Source organism: Sinocyclocheilus rhinocerous, unplaced genomic scaffold, assembly GCF_001515625.1.
Source record: "Sinocyclocheilus rhinocerous isolate Xijiao unplaced genomic scaffold, SAMN03320098_v1.1 scaffold1328, whole genome shotgun sequence".
NCBI classification, from domain to species: domain Eukaryota; kingdom Metazoa; phylum Chordata; class Actinopteri; order Cypriniformes; family Cyprinidae; genus Sinocyclocheilus; species Sinocyclocheilus rhinocerous.
Genome location: NW_015662050.1, coordinates 282,008 through 300,630, shown reverse-complemented (window position 1 = coordinate 300,630; position 18,623 = coordinate 282,008). Strand labels below are relative to the sequence as shown.

Genomic DNA, 18,623 nt, shown 5'->3' with positions numbered 1-18,623 from the left:
TGCAGTGTGAAAACCACGGTGACCCGACGACTTTGAAAATCGTGCGGTGTGAACTCGGCATAATAAGATGACGGATGGTGTCCGTGAACTCGGCATAATAAGACGACGGATGGTGTCCTGGGGCATTTCCTCCCAGATCTGGACCAGGGCATCACTGAGCTCCTGGACAGTCAGAGGTGCAACATGGCGGCGTCGGATGGACCGAAACATAATGTCCCAGAGATGTTCTATTGGATGTAGGTCAGGTGAGCGTGGGGGCCATTCAATGGTATCAATTCCTTCATCCTCCAGGAACTGCCTGCATACTCTCGCCACATGAGTCCGAGCATTGTCGTGCACCAGGAGGAGCCCAGGACCCACTGCACCAGCATAAGGTCTGGCAATGGGTCCTAGGATTTCATCCCAATACCTAATGGCAGTCAGGGTGCCATTGTCTAGCCTGTAGAGGATATAACAAACCGCTCATGCTGAATGATGTTACAGGCATAATGTTCTACTTGGCTTCTCCAGACCCTGTCTGTCACATGTGCTCAGGGTGAACCTGCTCTCATCTGTGAAAAGCACAGGGCGCCAGTGGCAGACCTGCCAATTCTGGTGTTCAATGGCAAATTCCAATCGAGCTCCACAGTGCCGGGCAGTGAGCACAGGGCCCACTAGAGGACGTCGGGCCCTCATGCCAACCTCATGAAGACTGTTTCTAATTGTTTGGTCAGAGACATTCACACCAGTGGCCTGCTGGAGGTCATTTTGTAGGGCTCTGGCAGTGCTTATCCTGTTCCTACTTGCACAAAGGAGCAGATACCGGTCCTACTGATGGGTTAAGGACCTTCTATGGCCCTGTCCAGCTCGCCTAGAGTAACTGCTTGTCTCCTGGAATCTCCTCCATGCTCTTGAGACTGTGCTAGGAGACACAGCAAACCTTCTGGCAATGGCACGTATTGATGTGCCATCAACTGCACGGCCATTGGTTCGTGCAGAGCTTAAAAAACAAACCAATGACTCGGCAGCGGAGCTGCACGAGCCTGTGGCGACAAAGCCCGCCAGTATGGGCGGGGCATCTGAACACATTCATATAAACCCCCAAATCAATATTGAGGATTTTCTTCCAATTGTTCGTGCATCATGAACAGTGAGTGATCTGCCTGACATGGGAAATATGATTTTCAAAAGACAAGTTGCTGCCTAATATAACACACACATTTTTTACTGTAGAGGAAGTAACAGTACATCGGTCTAGATGCAAATTGTAATCTACGAGATTCTGTGTAATGTTTTTTGGTCCAATAAGTAATATCTCTGTCTTATCCGAATTTAATTAGTTTATTTTATTTAGTTTAGTAGTTTAGTATAGTTTATTTTAATTAGATTAATTAGTTAATCTTTTTTAATCAACTGACAGCACTAAAAAAAAACTTTAGTGCAATTGAAAAGTTCCATTGATGTTAAAGGTTCTTCATGGAACCATAGATTCCAGTAAAGAACACTTAAGAGTGTACTCTCAAGACAATGCATAATATTTTGTACAAGATGGCAAAATCGTAAGATATCAATATGCCTTTGCTTGGGTGGTTAGGTAAGACTCTCCCCCTATTATAGTTATGATAATGAAAAGGTTTAGAGTTCCACATCCTGCACAGTCTACAATATACAGCAGTATTTTGTGGATGTATTTGCACCATTACCTCACTTTCATAATTACTTTAGTGAAATGGCTGCTAAAACAAGTCCAATAACATCAGGTTTAATTAATTTTTAGTGATTTCCACCCACAATATTGTGTGCAACCATGGTCACAAACTCATTATTAAAACTCTTTTGACCATAAGAAGCGCTGAATGTCCTTCGCCTTCAAATTTCCTGTCAAGCTGAATTCCCAGGTAGGAAACAAGAGAAGAGAGAGGGAGGAAAGGGGAAGAAATGGAGGAGACGGGAAGGAGAGGCAGTGGAGTGGATGTGCACGGGGAGAGTGGGACGGTGGACCCGCTGGGATATCATTAGCACCTCTGGGGTCTTCCGCACTGCCAGGGGGAGGCGAGGAATGTTCTCCTGAATCCATTTACCACAATAACCTTCCCACCCCCAGCTCTCCTTCACTCCCTTCAGAGGCAGGATATTAATGGGAAATGGGTAGAGCGGGCATAGGGCATAAATGAAGAGCTGAGCGAGATATGGCCATACACTGAGGGTTTAAAAAGTATACGTGCCTTGAGGCTGTTTAAATGAAGAAGTCTTCAGCAGTATCTGTGACACGTTCAAAGACTTTTCTGTGCTGGATTGTTGCTAATGTGTCCTGCTGCATTAGATCACCTTGTTGTCCTTGTGGGAGTAAATCACCTTCGAGTCAGTGTGGACCTCGGGCAAATATGTGTGTGTTTGTGTGTGTGTGTGTGTAAACTCTGCTTGTGGCTCTTTTAATTTTGGCACAGGTACATGTCCACGAGCCACCCCCTCTCGAACTTCCCCTTTCTCACAAACTCCGGCCATATGGAGCTTGTGTCCCTCACATGTCCGCCACATGTAGGAACTCGACCTCCCTCGATCCTTCACTTTCACTTCCTCACCTCCCTCTGAGTCTGTCGGGTTACGCCTGTGCTGCTATGACCCTTTTCTTCTCTCGCGCTCTCCCTCATTATTACAATAATCGTGTCTATGAGGGCTGCGACTTAAAGCAGATTTAAATTATTTATTTATTAAGATTTCGCATTTTGTTCAATGCTTCAAGCAATTTGCAAATTCAATTTAATAATTAATATCTAATAATAACACTTTACATTTTGCACCAAAAAATGATCAGCCCTAAAATAATATAAAAATAATATGCTGTTCAAAAGTTTGAGGTACAGTTTGTTTTAAATAAATTAATTATTTTATTCAGCAAAGATACATTACATTTATCAAGTGACTGAAAAGACTTGTACATTTTTACGTTTTTTTCTTTTGAACTTTTGAAAAAAATTTGTATAATTGTTTCCACACAAATATTATGTAGCCCAATTGTTTTCAACATTGATAATAATAATACATGTTTCTTGAGTAATGGCTGCTGAAAATTCAGCTTTCCTATCACAATTATATTTTAGAATTTAAAACTGTTATTTTAAATTGTAATAATAATTGACAATTTTTTTTATTGTATTGCATATTTTACTGTAGTTTTGATCAAATAAATGCTGCCTTGGTGCGAGACTTTTTTCAAAAAAATAAAAAATCTTACTGACTCAAACTTTTGAATGGTAGATTTTCATAATATAAAAATTCAGCAGAGTATTGCATTCGCAACGCCAAGGTCATGAATTTGATTTCCAGGCAATGCATAAACTGAAAAAAAAAGTATTCCTTGTAATATAAAACATTTTGGATAAAACGTCTGGCAAATGCATAAATGTAAATGTTCATTTAAAACCTAAATTTGTCGTTTAAATGAATATTGCTTTGATCCAAATAAAAGCTCTATTAAATACTTGAGCTTGCTTGCTTTTAGGATGCTCTGCTTTGCCAAATGAAAATGCTTGCCTTTGAAGAATAAAGCGGTAAACTGTTATTAAATTATTTTTCCCCCTTCCATGTAAATGCATTTTTCACTGTTCTTTAAAGTGGCTGCACTGACGTGGTCCTCCAAGCAGGGCCCACAGATCCTACTAATCAATAATGACATTCATTGTCAATTATTTCCATTACCGATATGTTGTTGCAGCCGTAATCTATTTCATCCATCCTGACCCATTTTCTTGCTCCTAACTATTTACCATGTAGTTCTTCTCATTTCCTGTGCTCTGAGTGAACCATTAACCATGTGAAGATGTTGTGCTGTAAAGTGCTGTGATTCCACCGGGCATCTTTGTGTTTGTGCACATAGCTGCCTGAGCACTTGAGAGTTTGCCATGCTGATGAAGTATTTGTTTATCCAATTTTACACTCAGTGGGCCCAAAAGTCTGTGTGAATTTAGACACACTTAAAGGTCACCGTCTCAGGAGAGAGGCCATGCAAAAAAAGAAAAAAATCCAGCAAAAAGCTTGTATAGAATAATGGGGAAATGTGCACAATGATTTGAGAGTTTAATAAGTTTGATAAAGACAATTCAAGGCATTATGTTTTTTCCCAGCTTTTGGATCTGTGTGCATGATTTACACAGTATTATGAGTGAAATTATTTGATAAGTGTCTATTGTACTATTTCAAAAAAATTAATTTGGCACATTGAATATTTTGAATGGTGCCTGCTCACATTACTCAAGGAGGCAAAATTAAAATGTCAACAGCCATACAGTGTTCATTTTAAGCTTCAATCACTACAGCTGAAATATACTTAGGGCAACATCAAGCAGACAGCCATTGTTATTCAAACAAGCTCCACTGAAAATGCAAACTTGACGAGGCCACGAATCGGTTAACAACTACTTGGCACGTAATTAGACAAATCTAATCTCATAATGTTGAGCTTTCAAACCCATGTCACATGCAGAAGCGGTGTAGACCGAGCTCATTTTGTAGTTGGCGTATAGTCATAATTTGTGCTCCCTTTCCTTTGTGTCATTGTGCTAAACTGCATTAGGTGTTTCAGAGTGGATGTTGATTTGTGAGGTTCACTCATTAGAATGATGCTCTTCAGAGTCTGCTGTAGATTAGCCCAGAGCTTTTGAAGAATAGAGTAAAAATGGAGTGCCCCAAAAAAAAAAAAAAAGCTCAACTCCTACAGAATGCTATTTGTGTTGTTCTTTTGTGTGCATACAGGGGCCAGACTATCTATTGCTACACCTGCCAATGATGAGCAAACTGAGAAAGTGTGCCACCCTAAATACTAAATAATTACTGCCTATTAAACTCTGCATTATTTATATTTCTGAAACTGTAAATATATAACATTAACTTTATGTAAAATATCACATCAGATCATATGTACTGTACTATACATATATATATATATTTCAGTTATATGTATTATAATTAATATTTATATCATTTATTTATATTAAATATTTAAAATAATGTGTGTGTGTGTGTGTAGCACATAGATGGCACAGAATGTAATCCTACACATTTAATGAATATATGATTGTCCACACTGTTCTAAATTTTGTCATTTCATCTGAACATCAACATTTGTCAGTCAAAACTGTTTTGAGGTTAATTGATCTAATTTTGTGTCTCTGGAAACAAAGCAAAATAAAACAAAACAGAACAAAATAAAACGGAACAAAACAGAACAGAACAAAACACTAACAACAAACAAAATAAAAAACAAAAACTAACAAACTAACAAAATAAAAAAAACTAACAAACAAACAAAATAAAAAACAAAAACTAACAAACAAACAAAACAAATAGTGATCTATGACATTGTATTATGTTGAATATTAAAGTTTTTTGTATCTATTTGTTAATGAGGGGTTTGTGGACACATTCATGTTTTCATATTTGTGGAGTAATTATAATTAAAATGATATTTATTCTGAGATGAAAATATAAAAGATGACCCCCAGAACTGGCACAGAAGGCCCCAAGTGGCATGTTGGTACTAGTGTTATTATGTTTCATTTTAATACTTATTGCAATTCATAGGGCTATTATTCAGTAATTTCTTTAATTACTTTACTGACATCTTTGCTTTGAGTGAAATCATTTAATTTGAATTCATAGTGTTGCAATGGTATATCTTCAATTAAAACATGGACAATTAAATATGTAAATATTCATATGCTTGTATAAACGTCAAAGAATAAATTTACATTTCAGATGAATCTTTTTTTACTGGGATTCTGCTTTGTCTGTCTTCGATTCATCAATTACTCAACTAAATTGTCAAAAAGAAAAATGTAAGTATAATAATTGATTTAGCATTTTACATTAATAAAACTGTAAAAAAAAGATATAAATATTATTCAAATTAATATCAGCTTATACATTTGATAAAAGTTTAGCCAGGGGGGCTTCTTGCCCCAGGTACCTCAGTTGCTTATTTGAATAATTTTACATTTTGATTTAATGACCTGATTCAGCAAACGTTTCTATTTATTTTCCATATGATAATAACATATAGTCTGATGTATCGTCATCCTGCACATGCTTAGCTTATACCTAAATAGGTTACAATTTAAAAATAAATGCACATTGTTCTTAAGCGGGGCATCGTCCCCCATCTTACCCTATATAGTGTGATTGTAATAAATAGTAAAGTTCACATAAAAATGAAACTACTGTCACCGTTTCCCCTCATGCTGTTGCAAACCTGTATGGCTTTCTTTCCTCCATCATTGCACTTCCTAAAAATGGTCAGTAATTCTGTTTTCTTTAGTTGACAGCCAGGTTTTACTCACATTTGGCACTCGGCGAGTATTTTTAGACACTGTGTCCACACCTATGAACTTGACTGTCTATCTGCCTGTCCGTCTGTCACTTCTATCTGTCTGTCTGTCCATCTTTGTGTCTGACTACTGGCTGCTTAGTTTTAAAGCAGAAAGCATTCAACATATTCTCAGAAAGGCTGAGGTGGTCGACGACTAGAAAAAATAACGTTCATCATCAACTAAATGCTAAATAAAGTGCTAAATCTGTAAATGTGTTTTCCTCCTGCTTGTTGCAGTCTCTTCATCAGCTGTTCCTGTATGTTTGCATATAAAAATGATGCTGTGGATGTGTGTGTCCACAGAGCTGGAGGCCGAGGAGTGGTGGAAGTTATTGTGTTTGGAGTGTCTGGGCAGCAGACTTAATGACATCAGCCTGGGAGAACCGGACTTGTTAGCAGCAGGGGTGCAGAGGGAACAGAACGGTCAGTATCCAATTAGAGCCCGGCTTTTTGCGTGATTTTTCCTCTTGTACTCCCTAAATGATTCTATTACAGGGTCCAAATGTGTTTGTTAAACACAGTCCCTCCAGGTCTGTTCTCATGTTTATAAATGATCTGCTCAGGCCAAGGTTCTTTACTAAGCGCTAATGGGCACCGCCGTGCATCAGAGCATCAGCCCATAATGAAGCTTGTCATAGAGATGGATGAGATTATGGCGCAGAAGAAAAGCAGGATGAATGCTTGTGGAACCTCTGCGAGAAAACGCTTAAGAGAATGAGCGAGAATCTTTAGCGAATGCAATCCGTTTCTTTCTGGAATGAATGAAGCAATGTGTGGCCAAACGGCTAAATTAAAGCACTGGGTCTAAAAGGGTTTCACTTCAGGACTCTTCACATCAGGTGACAACCCAAAACAGTACCAGGATTGTTCACTGTACAATAAACAACAATGAAAAAAATAAATTAAAAAAAAACATTAAATTATTAGTATTAATAGTATTAATTTGCATTTGGTGTTGGTGTCTGCCTTTGGCTAGTTTCTACCAAGTGACAGGTGAATTTGCATTAAAATACAGCAAAATGAGCATTTGCTCAACAACAAAAAAGATATGAGGAATGTTTTATCCTCAAAAAAAAAAAAAGATTAAAAAAATAGATACATAAAAAAACTCTTAACTACTCATGCTTATATGGATAGTTTTCTTTCTTTTTTTAATATATAAAAAATTATATGATTGTTTCATTATATATAAATATGTAATATTTAGTGTATGGAAATTTATAAAGTTTTATTTTCATTATTTTTAATAATTTAATATACAAATATTTATTATTCAATTTTATATTAAATATAAAAACTATATAATATAAAATATTTAATATTTATTTATATTAAAAAAAGACTATAAGAACAACCTTGAAGCATTATTGAATTTAAATATATTATAGTTTATTAGACATATATATTATATATTATCTTGTCACGTTATTTGCATGTTGTTATTGCAAATAGTTAAAACAACAAATGTATTTCTTTTTATAATATCAAATTAGAATTAACCGGTGGGAAAATTTCCTCACCGTCACAACCCTAGTCTGCAGTGCTTATGACTTTTTATTCCAGAGAGATTTTATATTGAATATAATGTTTTCTGTAAAAACAGTCCTGACCCACACGTTGAGAACCGTTGCTTTAAGGCAACTGCATCTCCTCCCAGATCAGACTGTTTCAGTCTGAGATGGCCTGAGTTGTGTCTGTGTTTATGTGAGTGTTTTTTTAAACATAATTCAGAAAATCAATACCAGTTCATCTCCAAGTGCTGCCAAAGCATTCAAGCATTAAGCTGCGGCAGACACCGTATAGAGTGATCATCAAATTTTTTTCAATCAAATGACAGGCAAATATTGATTTGTTTTCATAATGAGAGCGCAATGTGTATATGATTATATCAGCTGGAGGTCAGCAAAATGATCGTTTCTCCACTGTTCGACAGCTGAGGAATAACGAGCAGAGAGTTTGCCATTTGCGCTTCAATTAGACCCTTCTAACGGCGGGCTGCGATAATTAAATCAGAGTTAATTTTCACAATCCCTAAAATAGCCCCCACATTACATTGCCTCTTCCTCCGGAGAGACACATAGCTTATTTTGAAGCATTAGGTATAATTAGGCACTATTAATTTGGATTATGAAGTGCACCCTTGTCTTTTTGGAGATAATTGTGATGGTGTGGTTACTCCAGTCGTGGTTGGCTCAACTGCGGCTCTATGGCAACAATCTGTTGACCTTTGTGCACTGCAAGAAGAGAAAATAGTCCGTCGGAAAAATAATAATCATGTTAGATGGCACTGTTGAGATGTGCTCGAGATTCCCAGCCGTACCCTTTAATTCTCTGTCATCTTTAGGCAGAGCAGAATCTTTCAGCTGCTCAAATAAAAGCTGTTTGAGATGTCTGTAAATATGACAGCTGAATGGACTGTACCGCCACGGTGGTTGCCCTTTTTTAAGCAAATTTAATTATTATTAAAAGAAATGTCGATCAAACAGCAGTCTGCAACCTTTTCATATCTGTTAAAGAAACTAGTTACCCTGTTATGAATTTTATTTAACATAAAACATTGGTCATTTCTGTCAGTGTAAGCTGCTATTGTTGCTGAACCTTTTTGAGTTATTTACTTAATTTAGAAAGCAGGATGACAAAACTGAATGGTTACTATAATAGTAACCATTCAGTTTTGTCATCCTGCTTTCTTAAAATAATTAATTATTAGAGTTTTTATTATTTAAAATGTCACTTTTGCAAAAATACTGCACATTTTTTACAGCCTGACCCCTTCAGCTTCATGGCTCCAATCTGATATATAAAAGCTACTTTTAGTGATCGAATCAATTTGCCAATGGAAAAAACTACTATCTACTATATACTATCTACTACCGATCTATTTTTTCCCTCCATTTAAATATTTATAAAGATGTCACATGTACAGATGTAAAATAAATTGTGTTGTGAACACAATTTCAATACATATTTAATACATCATAAATAATATTATATTATATAATTAAAATTTTAATTAATTAATTAAATATTATATAATTATTATTTTCATTAATAGCTGAAATGAAATATTTTTACATTTTATTATATTTTATAAATTTCCATCAAATTTTATTTGATTTTATTACAAATACACTCACATCCTCAAGAGTTTTTCTTTGTTCAAAGCTTTCTGCATCTGAAGAGATCAAATTAAGTTTGAAATTTTAATTTATACAATGGTTTCAAGTATTTTTATTTTATTTTATTTTATTTTACCCAATCTGCAATACTTACTTTAGTATTATTGAGATACAATTATAATTTTATTAATATTTTGAATCCGTTTTTTATTTTTATATTTTCCATTTTAATTTTAAATGTTAAAGTTTTGGTCTGTTTGTTGTGTGTTTTTGTCATTTTATTATTTTTTTATACATTTCTATATAGTCTTATTAGCTTTTAGTTCAGTTTTAGTTATTTTAGTACATCTAGTTTATATGACATTTATTACATATAAAATGCTGTAAACTTACTGTATTTAGCATATGTCAATCACTGAAATTATCACATATACAATATCAATTAAAAGTATGGGGTCGGTAAACTTTCAAAGTCTCTTATACTCACCAAGCAGTGTTGGGGGTAACGCATTACAAGTAACGCGAGTTACGTAATCAGATTACTTTTTTTCAAGTAACTAGTAAAGTAACGCATTACTTTTTTAATTTACAAGAAAATATCTGAGTTACTTTTTCAAAAAAGTAACGCCAGTTACTTTGTTTTCCCATTTATTGACTGACAAGTCTCCTGTCCCCATATTGGGAGAAATCGGGAGTACAGAGGCGTTGTGTGCGCTGTGTGAACATGATGCTACTGTAGTTCTAGCTGCATTTATTTGATCAAAAACAGTAATATTGTGAAATATAATTACAATTTAAAACTCTTTTCTATTTGGATCAATTTTAAAATGTAATTTAAGTGAGGATTTTTATTTTTTTTTTAGTTAACTATAGTACTTATGACTTTTACATTTCTTTTCTTTATTCCAGAAAGATTTCATGTTTACTTGATGCCGACCCCAAATCTGGACATCTACGGAGAGTGCACAATGCAGATCACCCACGAGAACATCTACCTTTGGGACATCAATAATGCCAGAGTCAAGCTGGTCATGTGGCCGCTCAACTCCCTGAGGAGATACGGCAGAGACTCGACCTGGTTCACATTTGAGTCTGGAAGGTGTGTGAACGACATTCGAATCTAGTTGGGAGTGCTTTTGTCTGACAAGATGTTTTCATCATAAATCAAATAGTCCTGATTCTGCTGCTCTGGATATTGATTCGCTGATTCATGATGGTGCTCAACATTTAACATATGCTTTCCCTTGCAGGCTGCCCTTAAAGCCTACTCTTACTGTTCAGCCTATTACGACAAGAACATGAGTGTACTGAAAACTAATAGAAGCTATAATTGCTTAACGTGTGTGTGTGTGTGTGTGTGTGTGTGTGTGTGTGTGTTGTGCTCTTACAGGATGTGTGATACAGGGGAGGGTTTGTTCACATTCCAGACCAGAGAAGGCGAGATGATCTATCAGAGAGTTCACTCTGCCACACTGTCCATCGCTGAACAACATGAACGCATGATGATGGAGATGGAGAAGAGCTCACAGGTATAGTAAAAGTAGACATCCCATAATTCTACAGGGTACACCGGAGAGAAAGGCATTTCTTATTTAGTATTTTATAACATGGTATTGTATGTATTATTCCGTAATGTTAGTGCAGTCATATTTCACAAATGAGTCTCCATTGAAGTGTTCAGAATGGAGGGCGGTTCCTGGAACACCCATAAAAACACAAAAAGCTACTTGAGGGGTTCCATTTATTAAGTTATTTTATTTATCTATATAATTTTATAGAATTAATGACATTACATTCTTTTTTAGTGAATTTAAAATTCACTTTTCATTAGTGATTTTAATATACTTAAATTGCTGCTATAATAATAATAATAATAATCACTTCTATCCTTTAACTATTGATTTTAATCACCTTAAACAAAACTAAAAATCATAAGCAAGGTTTAGGTCTCAAAACAGACTACCATGCAAAATTTGGAGATCAGTAAGATTTTTATTTTTATTTGGAAAAAAAATTAAGACTATTAAGCAAGGATGCATTGAATTGATAAAAAAATAAAAGTAAAGACATTTGTAATGTTATATTACATTTCTGTTTTAAATAAATGCTGTCCTTTTTAACTTTTTATACATCCAAAAAAAAAGTATTATATTAATTTATTAAGGCTTCCCCAAAAATATTAATCAGCACAACTGTTTTCAACATTGATAATAATAAGAAATGTTTCTTGAGCACCAAATCAGCATATTAGCTTGATTTCTGTAGGATCATGTGATGCTGGAGACTGGAGAAATGATACTAAAAATTCAGCTTTGCATCACAGGAATAAATTACATTTTAAAATTGATCCAAATAGAAAAGAGTTTTAAATTGTAATTATATTTCACAATATTACTGTTTTTGATCAAATAAATGCAGCCTTGGTGAGTATAAGAGACTTTGAAAAAAACTTTGAAAGTTTACCGACCCCATACTTTTGAATGATATTGTATATGTGATAATTTCAATGATTGACATATGCTAAATACAGTGAGTTTACAGCATTTTTATATGTAATAAATGTCATATTTAGCTACCTGTGCCCTTCAGCAAGTAGAAAATATACAGAAATTGAATAAAGTTATCAAACACTAAGTTCTAAATTAAATATAGATGAATTTTTAAAGCTACAAAAGTTAATTGATTTCCTAATTTTTCTTTTGTTCTTTGATTAACAGACATCACAGCAGCTAGGTTATTAGGTTATGTGGCTGCTATTACTTTAAGAGCTGCCGCTGCTAAACGAGAGGCAGATCTTGACACACATTCTTAAAAGTGACTCATATATAACAAATATATACATATATGCACAGTTGTAAGGCAGCTTTAATCGACTTTTTGGTAGCTTCATGACTTAATTGACGGCATAACTACGACATTGCATGCTTGTAGTTTATTTCGTGCTTTATGAAATTATATACAGTGCGCCGCCACATTTGTGCATGCAATTGAAGAGCATGCACTACAAGCACAGTATAACAGCTGACAGGACAGGAAAAATTGTTTTTACTAACATATGTTTTTACGAACAAAAAAGCGAGGTGTGCTCTTATTGGCCAGCTATCCAGTGCGTTGTGATTGGCCGAATACCTCAAGCGTGTGACGGAAATGTTACGCCCCTTTATCATACGGTGATGGAGCGACGAGACAAAAACATTAAAACCCATTATAAACGAGGCATTGGTTGCATCCATTGTATACATAATTACTTATTATAATGACATATACTGTCTTTTTACGCGTTGCGTTGCATCACGCCGCGCAAACATAAAAACAGCTTGTAACACTCCAAAGAGAAAGGAAAACTTGAAATCGCATCATATGACCCCTTTAAATATTTTTAACGCCGTTAAACTGGAAAAATTAACTGCATGCATTAACGCACTAATTTTTACAGCACTAATTATTACCTTAGATCAGATAGCCTAAAAATCAACCTTTTATCACCGTACAATATACAGTAATTGAATATCAGGACTGCAGCTTCCCTGTTAAGATTCTGCCAGTTTTCTAAATATGTTTTCCCGCTTCCTTGCTTGCACAGTGCACAGTATGTGATGTTTCATAAATCCAGGTCACAGAACACTGGCATCTTTGAAAAGCAGCTGCTGTCAACTAATCCTGAACTGCACTATTGGTCGAGTACCTTCAGAAATGCTGCACTTATGTGTTCCTATAGCTCAACTGGTAGAGCATGACATTAGCAACATCAAGGTCAAGAGTTTGAATCCCAAGAATGCACATACTGATAAAATGCATACCTTCAATGCAATTGAAGTCGCTTTGAATAAAATGTAAATGTAAATGGATTTGAGACACATCTTAGTTGCAAGATAACGACAGAAATAACAGCCTCAGGAGTTTTTCAGTGTTCAAAGCTTCTGAACACTAATGCCTTAAAATGTTATCCTACCATTTTGGCTATCAACGTGTCATTGAAAGCACATTTTGGTTATTTCTCTGAACCCCCTGAAGCTAGCGAGGCTGATGAATCGTTCAGTCGCATGATGCGGATGGTCTTTCCTGCGCTATTTAAACTGCGCCGCTGCCTCGCTGGCAGTGAATCTGTGCTGTCATCTCTAAGGCCTTCAGTGGAGGCTGATGAGACTTGACCATATGGCCCTCCGCTCAGATCTCGCCATCCAGGACCCCTGCCAAAAATGCTGCTCGCTCTGAAATCTTGATCAAGAGTCTCGCTAAGAGTCTTTATTGGTTTGGATTTACGAAATTCTCTTAAAATGCTGTGATAAATGCTCTTTTTAAAAGGCTGTAATGACATCACACTCCACCTGTCATCTATAATGATCAAAACAGCCTAATGGAGGGGTGCTGTTTACCGGAGAGTCTCGGTCTTTGAAATCTTGTCAGCGTAAGCCCTTTCCGAGTGATTTGACTGGAAATATAACCAATGTAACCCAATGATTTTCTGCTCTGCCTCACAGACTCTTTCAAACGAGAGCACATTAACAAAGTCGATATCTCTCCCGCGAAGCGCTTACTGGCACCACATCACGCGTCAGAACAGCGTGGGAGACATCTGCAATTACCAAGGTAAGACAGAGCTCCTTCCCACTCCACGGCTCAGTGAAAACACCATCTTTATATGTCTGTCGTACTTATGAGGGTGACGATTTCATCTGAAGCTCCACTGGGTACATTTATAAATTGGTGAGCAACACTGGCCCTTTTGCTTGGGTAAAATAAATCAATGCGAGGATTGAGTAAAGCATTAATATGGCAACACATTTGTGCTGGCCTTTCTGGAGTCCTTGAGTGAAAGGTGTTTTGTATGACGGTTTGAATGCAGTACTGCATTAGTTTAACTGGTGGATTTAATTCACCATGTGAATTAAAGTGAGCATAAATTAAGCATGGAAGGTTTCCATAGTGATCTTGAAATACCAGTAAAGCTGAGTTCCGCATAGGGAGCGGATTTGCATAAAGTAGCTGATGAGTTTGTATTCATCTAATTGAAACAATTGTGTCAGCAGAACCTTACTGTATTTATGCTTATTAAAACATTTTTGATGTTTCTCCAACAAATACATTCATAAATACAAGATGATTACAGAACATGTAATTTATTTACTCTCATATTGTTACAAACCAGTTTGACTTTCTTTCGTCCATGGAAGATAATAAGAAGACGTTTAGCAGAGTGTTTAAGCTGCTCTTTTCCTTACAGTGAAAGTGAATGGGAACCAGGAGCTTTCAGAACAATAGGGGCTTTCACACCACGTAGTTCTAGGAAATAGCCAGCAACATTCATAAATACAAGATGATTACAGAACATGTCATTTATTTACTCTCATATTGTTACAAACCAGTTTGACTTTCTTTCGTCCATGGAAGATAATAAGAAGACGTTTAGCAGAGTGTTTAAGCTGCTCTTTTCCTTACGGTGAAAGTGAATGGGAACCAGGAGCTTTCAGAACAATAGGGGCTTTCACACCATGTAGTTCTAGGAAATAGCCAGCATGGTGGTTCCTAGAGAACCAATTTCCCCCTTGGGCCGTTTTCCTGGTTGCATTCGCACCGGCAGCGGGAACTCTGAAGCGGCCGACAGCAACATCTTCATTCACTGCATTTACAAGCGTCAATAACCTGTGAATGGAGGAATCTGTGAGCTGTTTTTGTTGTGTGTTGTGGGTTTTGTGATAATGGAGATGTAATATAAACGCACAATACATTGTATATGCGATTTGAAAGAGTATGAAAATTTGACTAAATCTCCTATGACAACTTGCATTGTTATATATCATCAAGGCTGAGAAAAGAACACAACGCTGCAGACAACAGGCCGTTATCACTGTTTTCCATGTTCATGGAGTAAATATTTTTACATGGTGTGATGCAGTAGACTTTTGGCAGGGTCTACTGCGGGCGTGTTAAGGTCCCTGGTAGGTCACTGGTAGTTCCTATAGAACTGTTTTAGACCCTACTCTGAAGTAGGAGCTAATTTAGTTCCTCCAAACGGAGTTCCTAGAACTAAAACCATTCCTAGTTCCTGCTGTGCGAATACACCAAAAAGCGGGTACTTGCGCCAATAGTACTAGGAACAATGCAAAGGTTTGTCCGGTGTGAAAGCCCCCAACAACCACCATTAAATTATTATAAAAGTAGTTTGTTTGACATATGCACTATTTTTTGAGTCTTCAGAAGCTCTGCAATAACTTTGTGTGAAGAGAACAGACCAGAAGAACAGAATAGTTTATTTTTTAACTATTCTTTACTTACTTTCTTCCATGGAATAAGAGAATTTCAGCGGAATATTCAAGCTGCTCTTTTCGTCACAGTGAAAGTAGTGAAGAGAGATTTATCTAACTATATTTAGTTTGACTCGTGCACTATTTTCTAAGTCTTCAGAAGATATACAATAGCTTTGTGTGAGGAACAGAACAAATTAAAATTGAGATTCACTAATAATCTTGCTTTGAAAATCACTCTCAATTCACTTTCATTGTATGGAAAAGAGCAGCTTAGTCATTCTACAATATATACAGTTTTTTTTTTAATTCAGTAAAAAATAAACTTATTCTTTAACTTTTAAATAATTTTTTGCTGCTCCCCTCACTGATGCACATTTAAATTGCATATCCATGTTACAAAAATACATATTGCATCTACTTGCTATTTGTGCGCCATTGACTTATTTATTTTTTCATTTCTCATGGATAATCTTTTAGCTAATGCTTTTGAGTGTTGGATTGGAAGAGTGTGTTAACTGAGAGAGGTCCATGTGGTCCAGAGACACATCGCATTAGGGAAATGATATGTCCATCTGCTGGGAGAGAGACGAGTTAATCTGCCTGGTGAGAGATAACTAGACACCACATGGTTTTGGTGCCTTGGTTTTTGTCAAGCTGTCAAAACCGTCCTTTGTCATATGTGAATAACCTGTGCTTTTACTGTTATGCAATTTCACAAGGATATTTGGACATATGAATGCATCAGTGTGAGAGCACAAAAAGATTATTGGCTATAATGACACAATATTTGCGTCCCTAATCAGTGAAAAAATGTTTTGAGGCAGCTCCAGCTGCTGATGTATCTGCCTCTGAGGCAGCCGGCCTTAAAACCACTGTCTCATTCATCATTGTGGCATTCCCATTGTTGAGATGTTAGCCTGATATAGTGAATGTTCCCCCTCCTCATCAGCTTCCCGCAGAAATACAAATTCAGCAGAATGCTGCTTTTTTTTCAGTGAATAAATTGAGTGCATCACCATGTTGAAGGACGGTGTTTAGGTTGAAGAGTCAATGAGAGTGCGCGCCTTCCGTGAGAGGAAAATGGAAAATATTACAAAGATCTCTGCTGTGCAACAGCACTCTCCTTACGAATTGTGCTGAATAGAGGACTTCGCCACCTGCGTAAGATGGCATATACAGAATAAGATGCTTTTTTTAAAATCAATCAGCACGCATATGAACAACCCACCGCACTGCTGCGTGCGATAATATACAGTTCGTGGCATAAATCTGATAATTCACACTTGAAGAAAGGATATTACATTAATAAATCAGTGAGCAAAGATGAATTGGTGACAGCTGATCATTAACAAACAGTATGTAATGTTCAGTATATTCGTTTAACGGCTCATTAGTTTGTGTACATTTAAATATGTTTAATATAAAAGTCAAATGTTTCAATAAAATAAAATTTAAGTATTCAATAATAAGTAATTATTATTTAAGTCATTAAGTAATAAATAATAAAATGTACACCATTGTTCAAAAGTTTGGGGTCAGTATTTTTTTTTAAGAAATTAATACTTTTATTCAGCAAGGATGCATTAAATTTATCATTGAAAGTGAGGCATTTATAATGTTACAAAAGAAACCATTTCCAGCATTGATAATAATAAGAAATATTTATTGAGCACCATATTTAGAATTTAGGTATGATTTCTATAGAATCATGAATGAAAAATAATGCCTGGAAAGTGTTATGTTGATGCTGGTTCAGTCACAGCTCAGGTGAAAGATAGAAAACAGGGGCCAAACTGGCAGCGTGCATTTGGTCACAAGATAAATTTGTAGTCAGCAGGTATGGATTTGCTGACTCACATTATATGAGTCATACTGTATGTTCTGGTAAAAATGGATCACCTCATTGCCCTCCAAGACATGTAGCACAATTAATAAATACTTCCTGTTACAAATAGCCTTGCAGTATATTACTTTTTTTAACCACCTTAGAGAAGGTGAAATAATAATGTCACAATAATGTCTTTAAATTCAACTACAGTACTTGTCTGTCACAGAATTTGCCAAATTGTGGATGAGTAAATCAAAAGTAGGGCTGTACAATGAATCAAATCGCAGTATAGACTAGTGTCTGTGAATATTAACCTGAAAAAGACTGCTTTCACACAATACTTTTTTGTCCATGTTTTGAACAGTAAACTTCTGTAGGTATTGTTAGTTTAAAAGGTATTGTACATTTAAAAGGAATTGTTTTCATTTGATTACATTTGAAAATATTACGTTTTATGCATTAATTTGATATCCACTGTTTTTTGGTAATACATTTGTATTAAATCATAATTTTTTTTTTTTTTAAATAGAGGGGGAAAACATTCTGAAAAAACACATTTTAAAAATGGAAAAATAAGTAAATAAATAAAAAAACAAAACAGATTTCATAGGGAGTTTATGAGTAAACATGGAGTGTACATGCTGGTCCGATTTATTAAATTATTTAGCAAGTTTCAAGAGTTTATTTTTTTTCCTCAGAATTGTGTGATATAAACTCACAATTGTGAGTTATAAAGTCAGAATAGCGGGATATAAACTCACAATTGTGAGTTATAAAGTCAGAATAGCGGGATATAAACTCACAATTGCAAAAAATAAAGTCAGAATTCCGAGATTAAAAAAAAACTAATTCTGACTTTCTGAGTTTGTATCTCGCAATTGTTTTGCTTTTTTTCCTCAGAATTGTGAAATATAAACCCTCCCAAACAACATGTGGTGTAGGTGCTGTTTGATTTTTTTTTTTTTTATGTTTTCTGACCCTGAGACTCGACTATTTTCTGCAATTTTCCAGCTGTGGTCCTTGGAGAGTTTTTAGCCACTCAAACTCTCCTCCTCACCGTGCATTAGGACGATATAGACACACGT

General features: G+C 35.7%; 1 protein-coding gene across 1 annotated transcript in view; it reads left to right on the top strand.

Moving 5' to 3' along the window:
• Window positions 1-5,469: 5,469 nt before the first annotated feature.
• Window positions 5,470-18,623, top strand: part of LOC107727392 (docking protein 6-like) — a 26,231-nt gene continuing 13,077 nt past the window's right edge. The window contains exons 1-5 of the mRNA XM_016537253.1: window positions 5,470-5,512; window positions 6,647-6,766; window positions 10,372-10,561; window positions 10,853-10,991; window positions 13,944-14,052. Coding sequence (XP_016392739.1) covers window positions 5,470-5,512; window positions 6,647-6,766; window positions 10,372-10,561; window positions 10,853-10,991; window positions 13,944-14,052 — 601 coding nt within the window. The remainder of the gene's footprint in view (window positions 5,513-6,646; window positions 6,767-10,371; window positions 10,562-10,852; window positions 10,992-13,943; window positions 14,053-18,623) is intronic.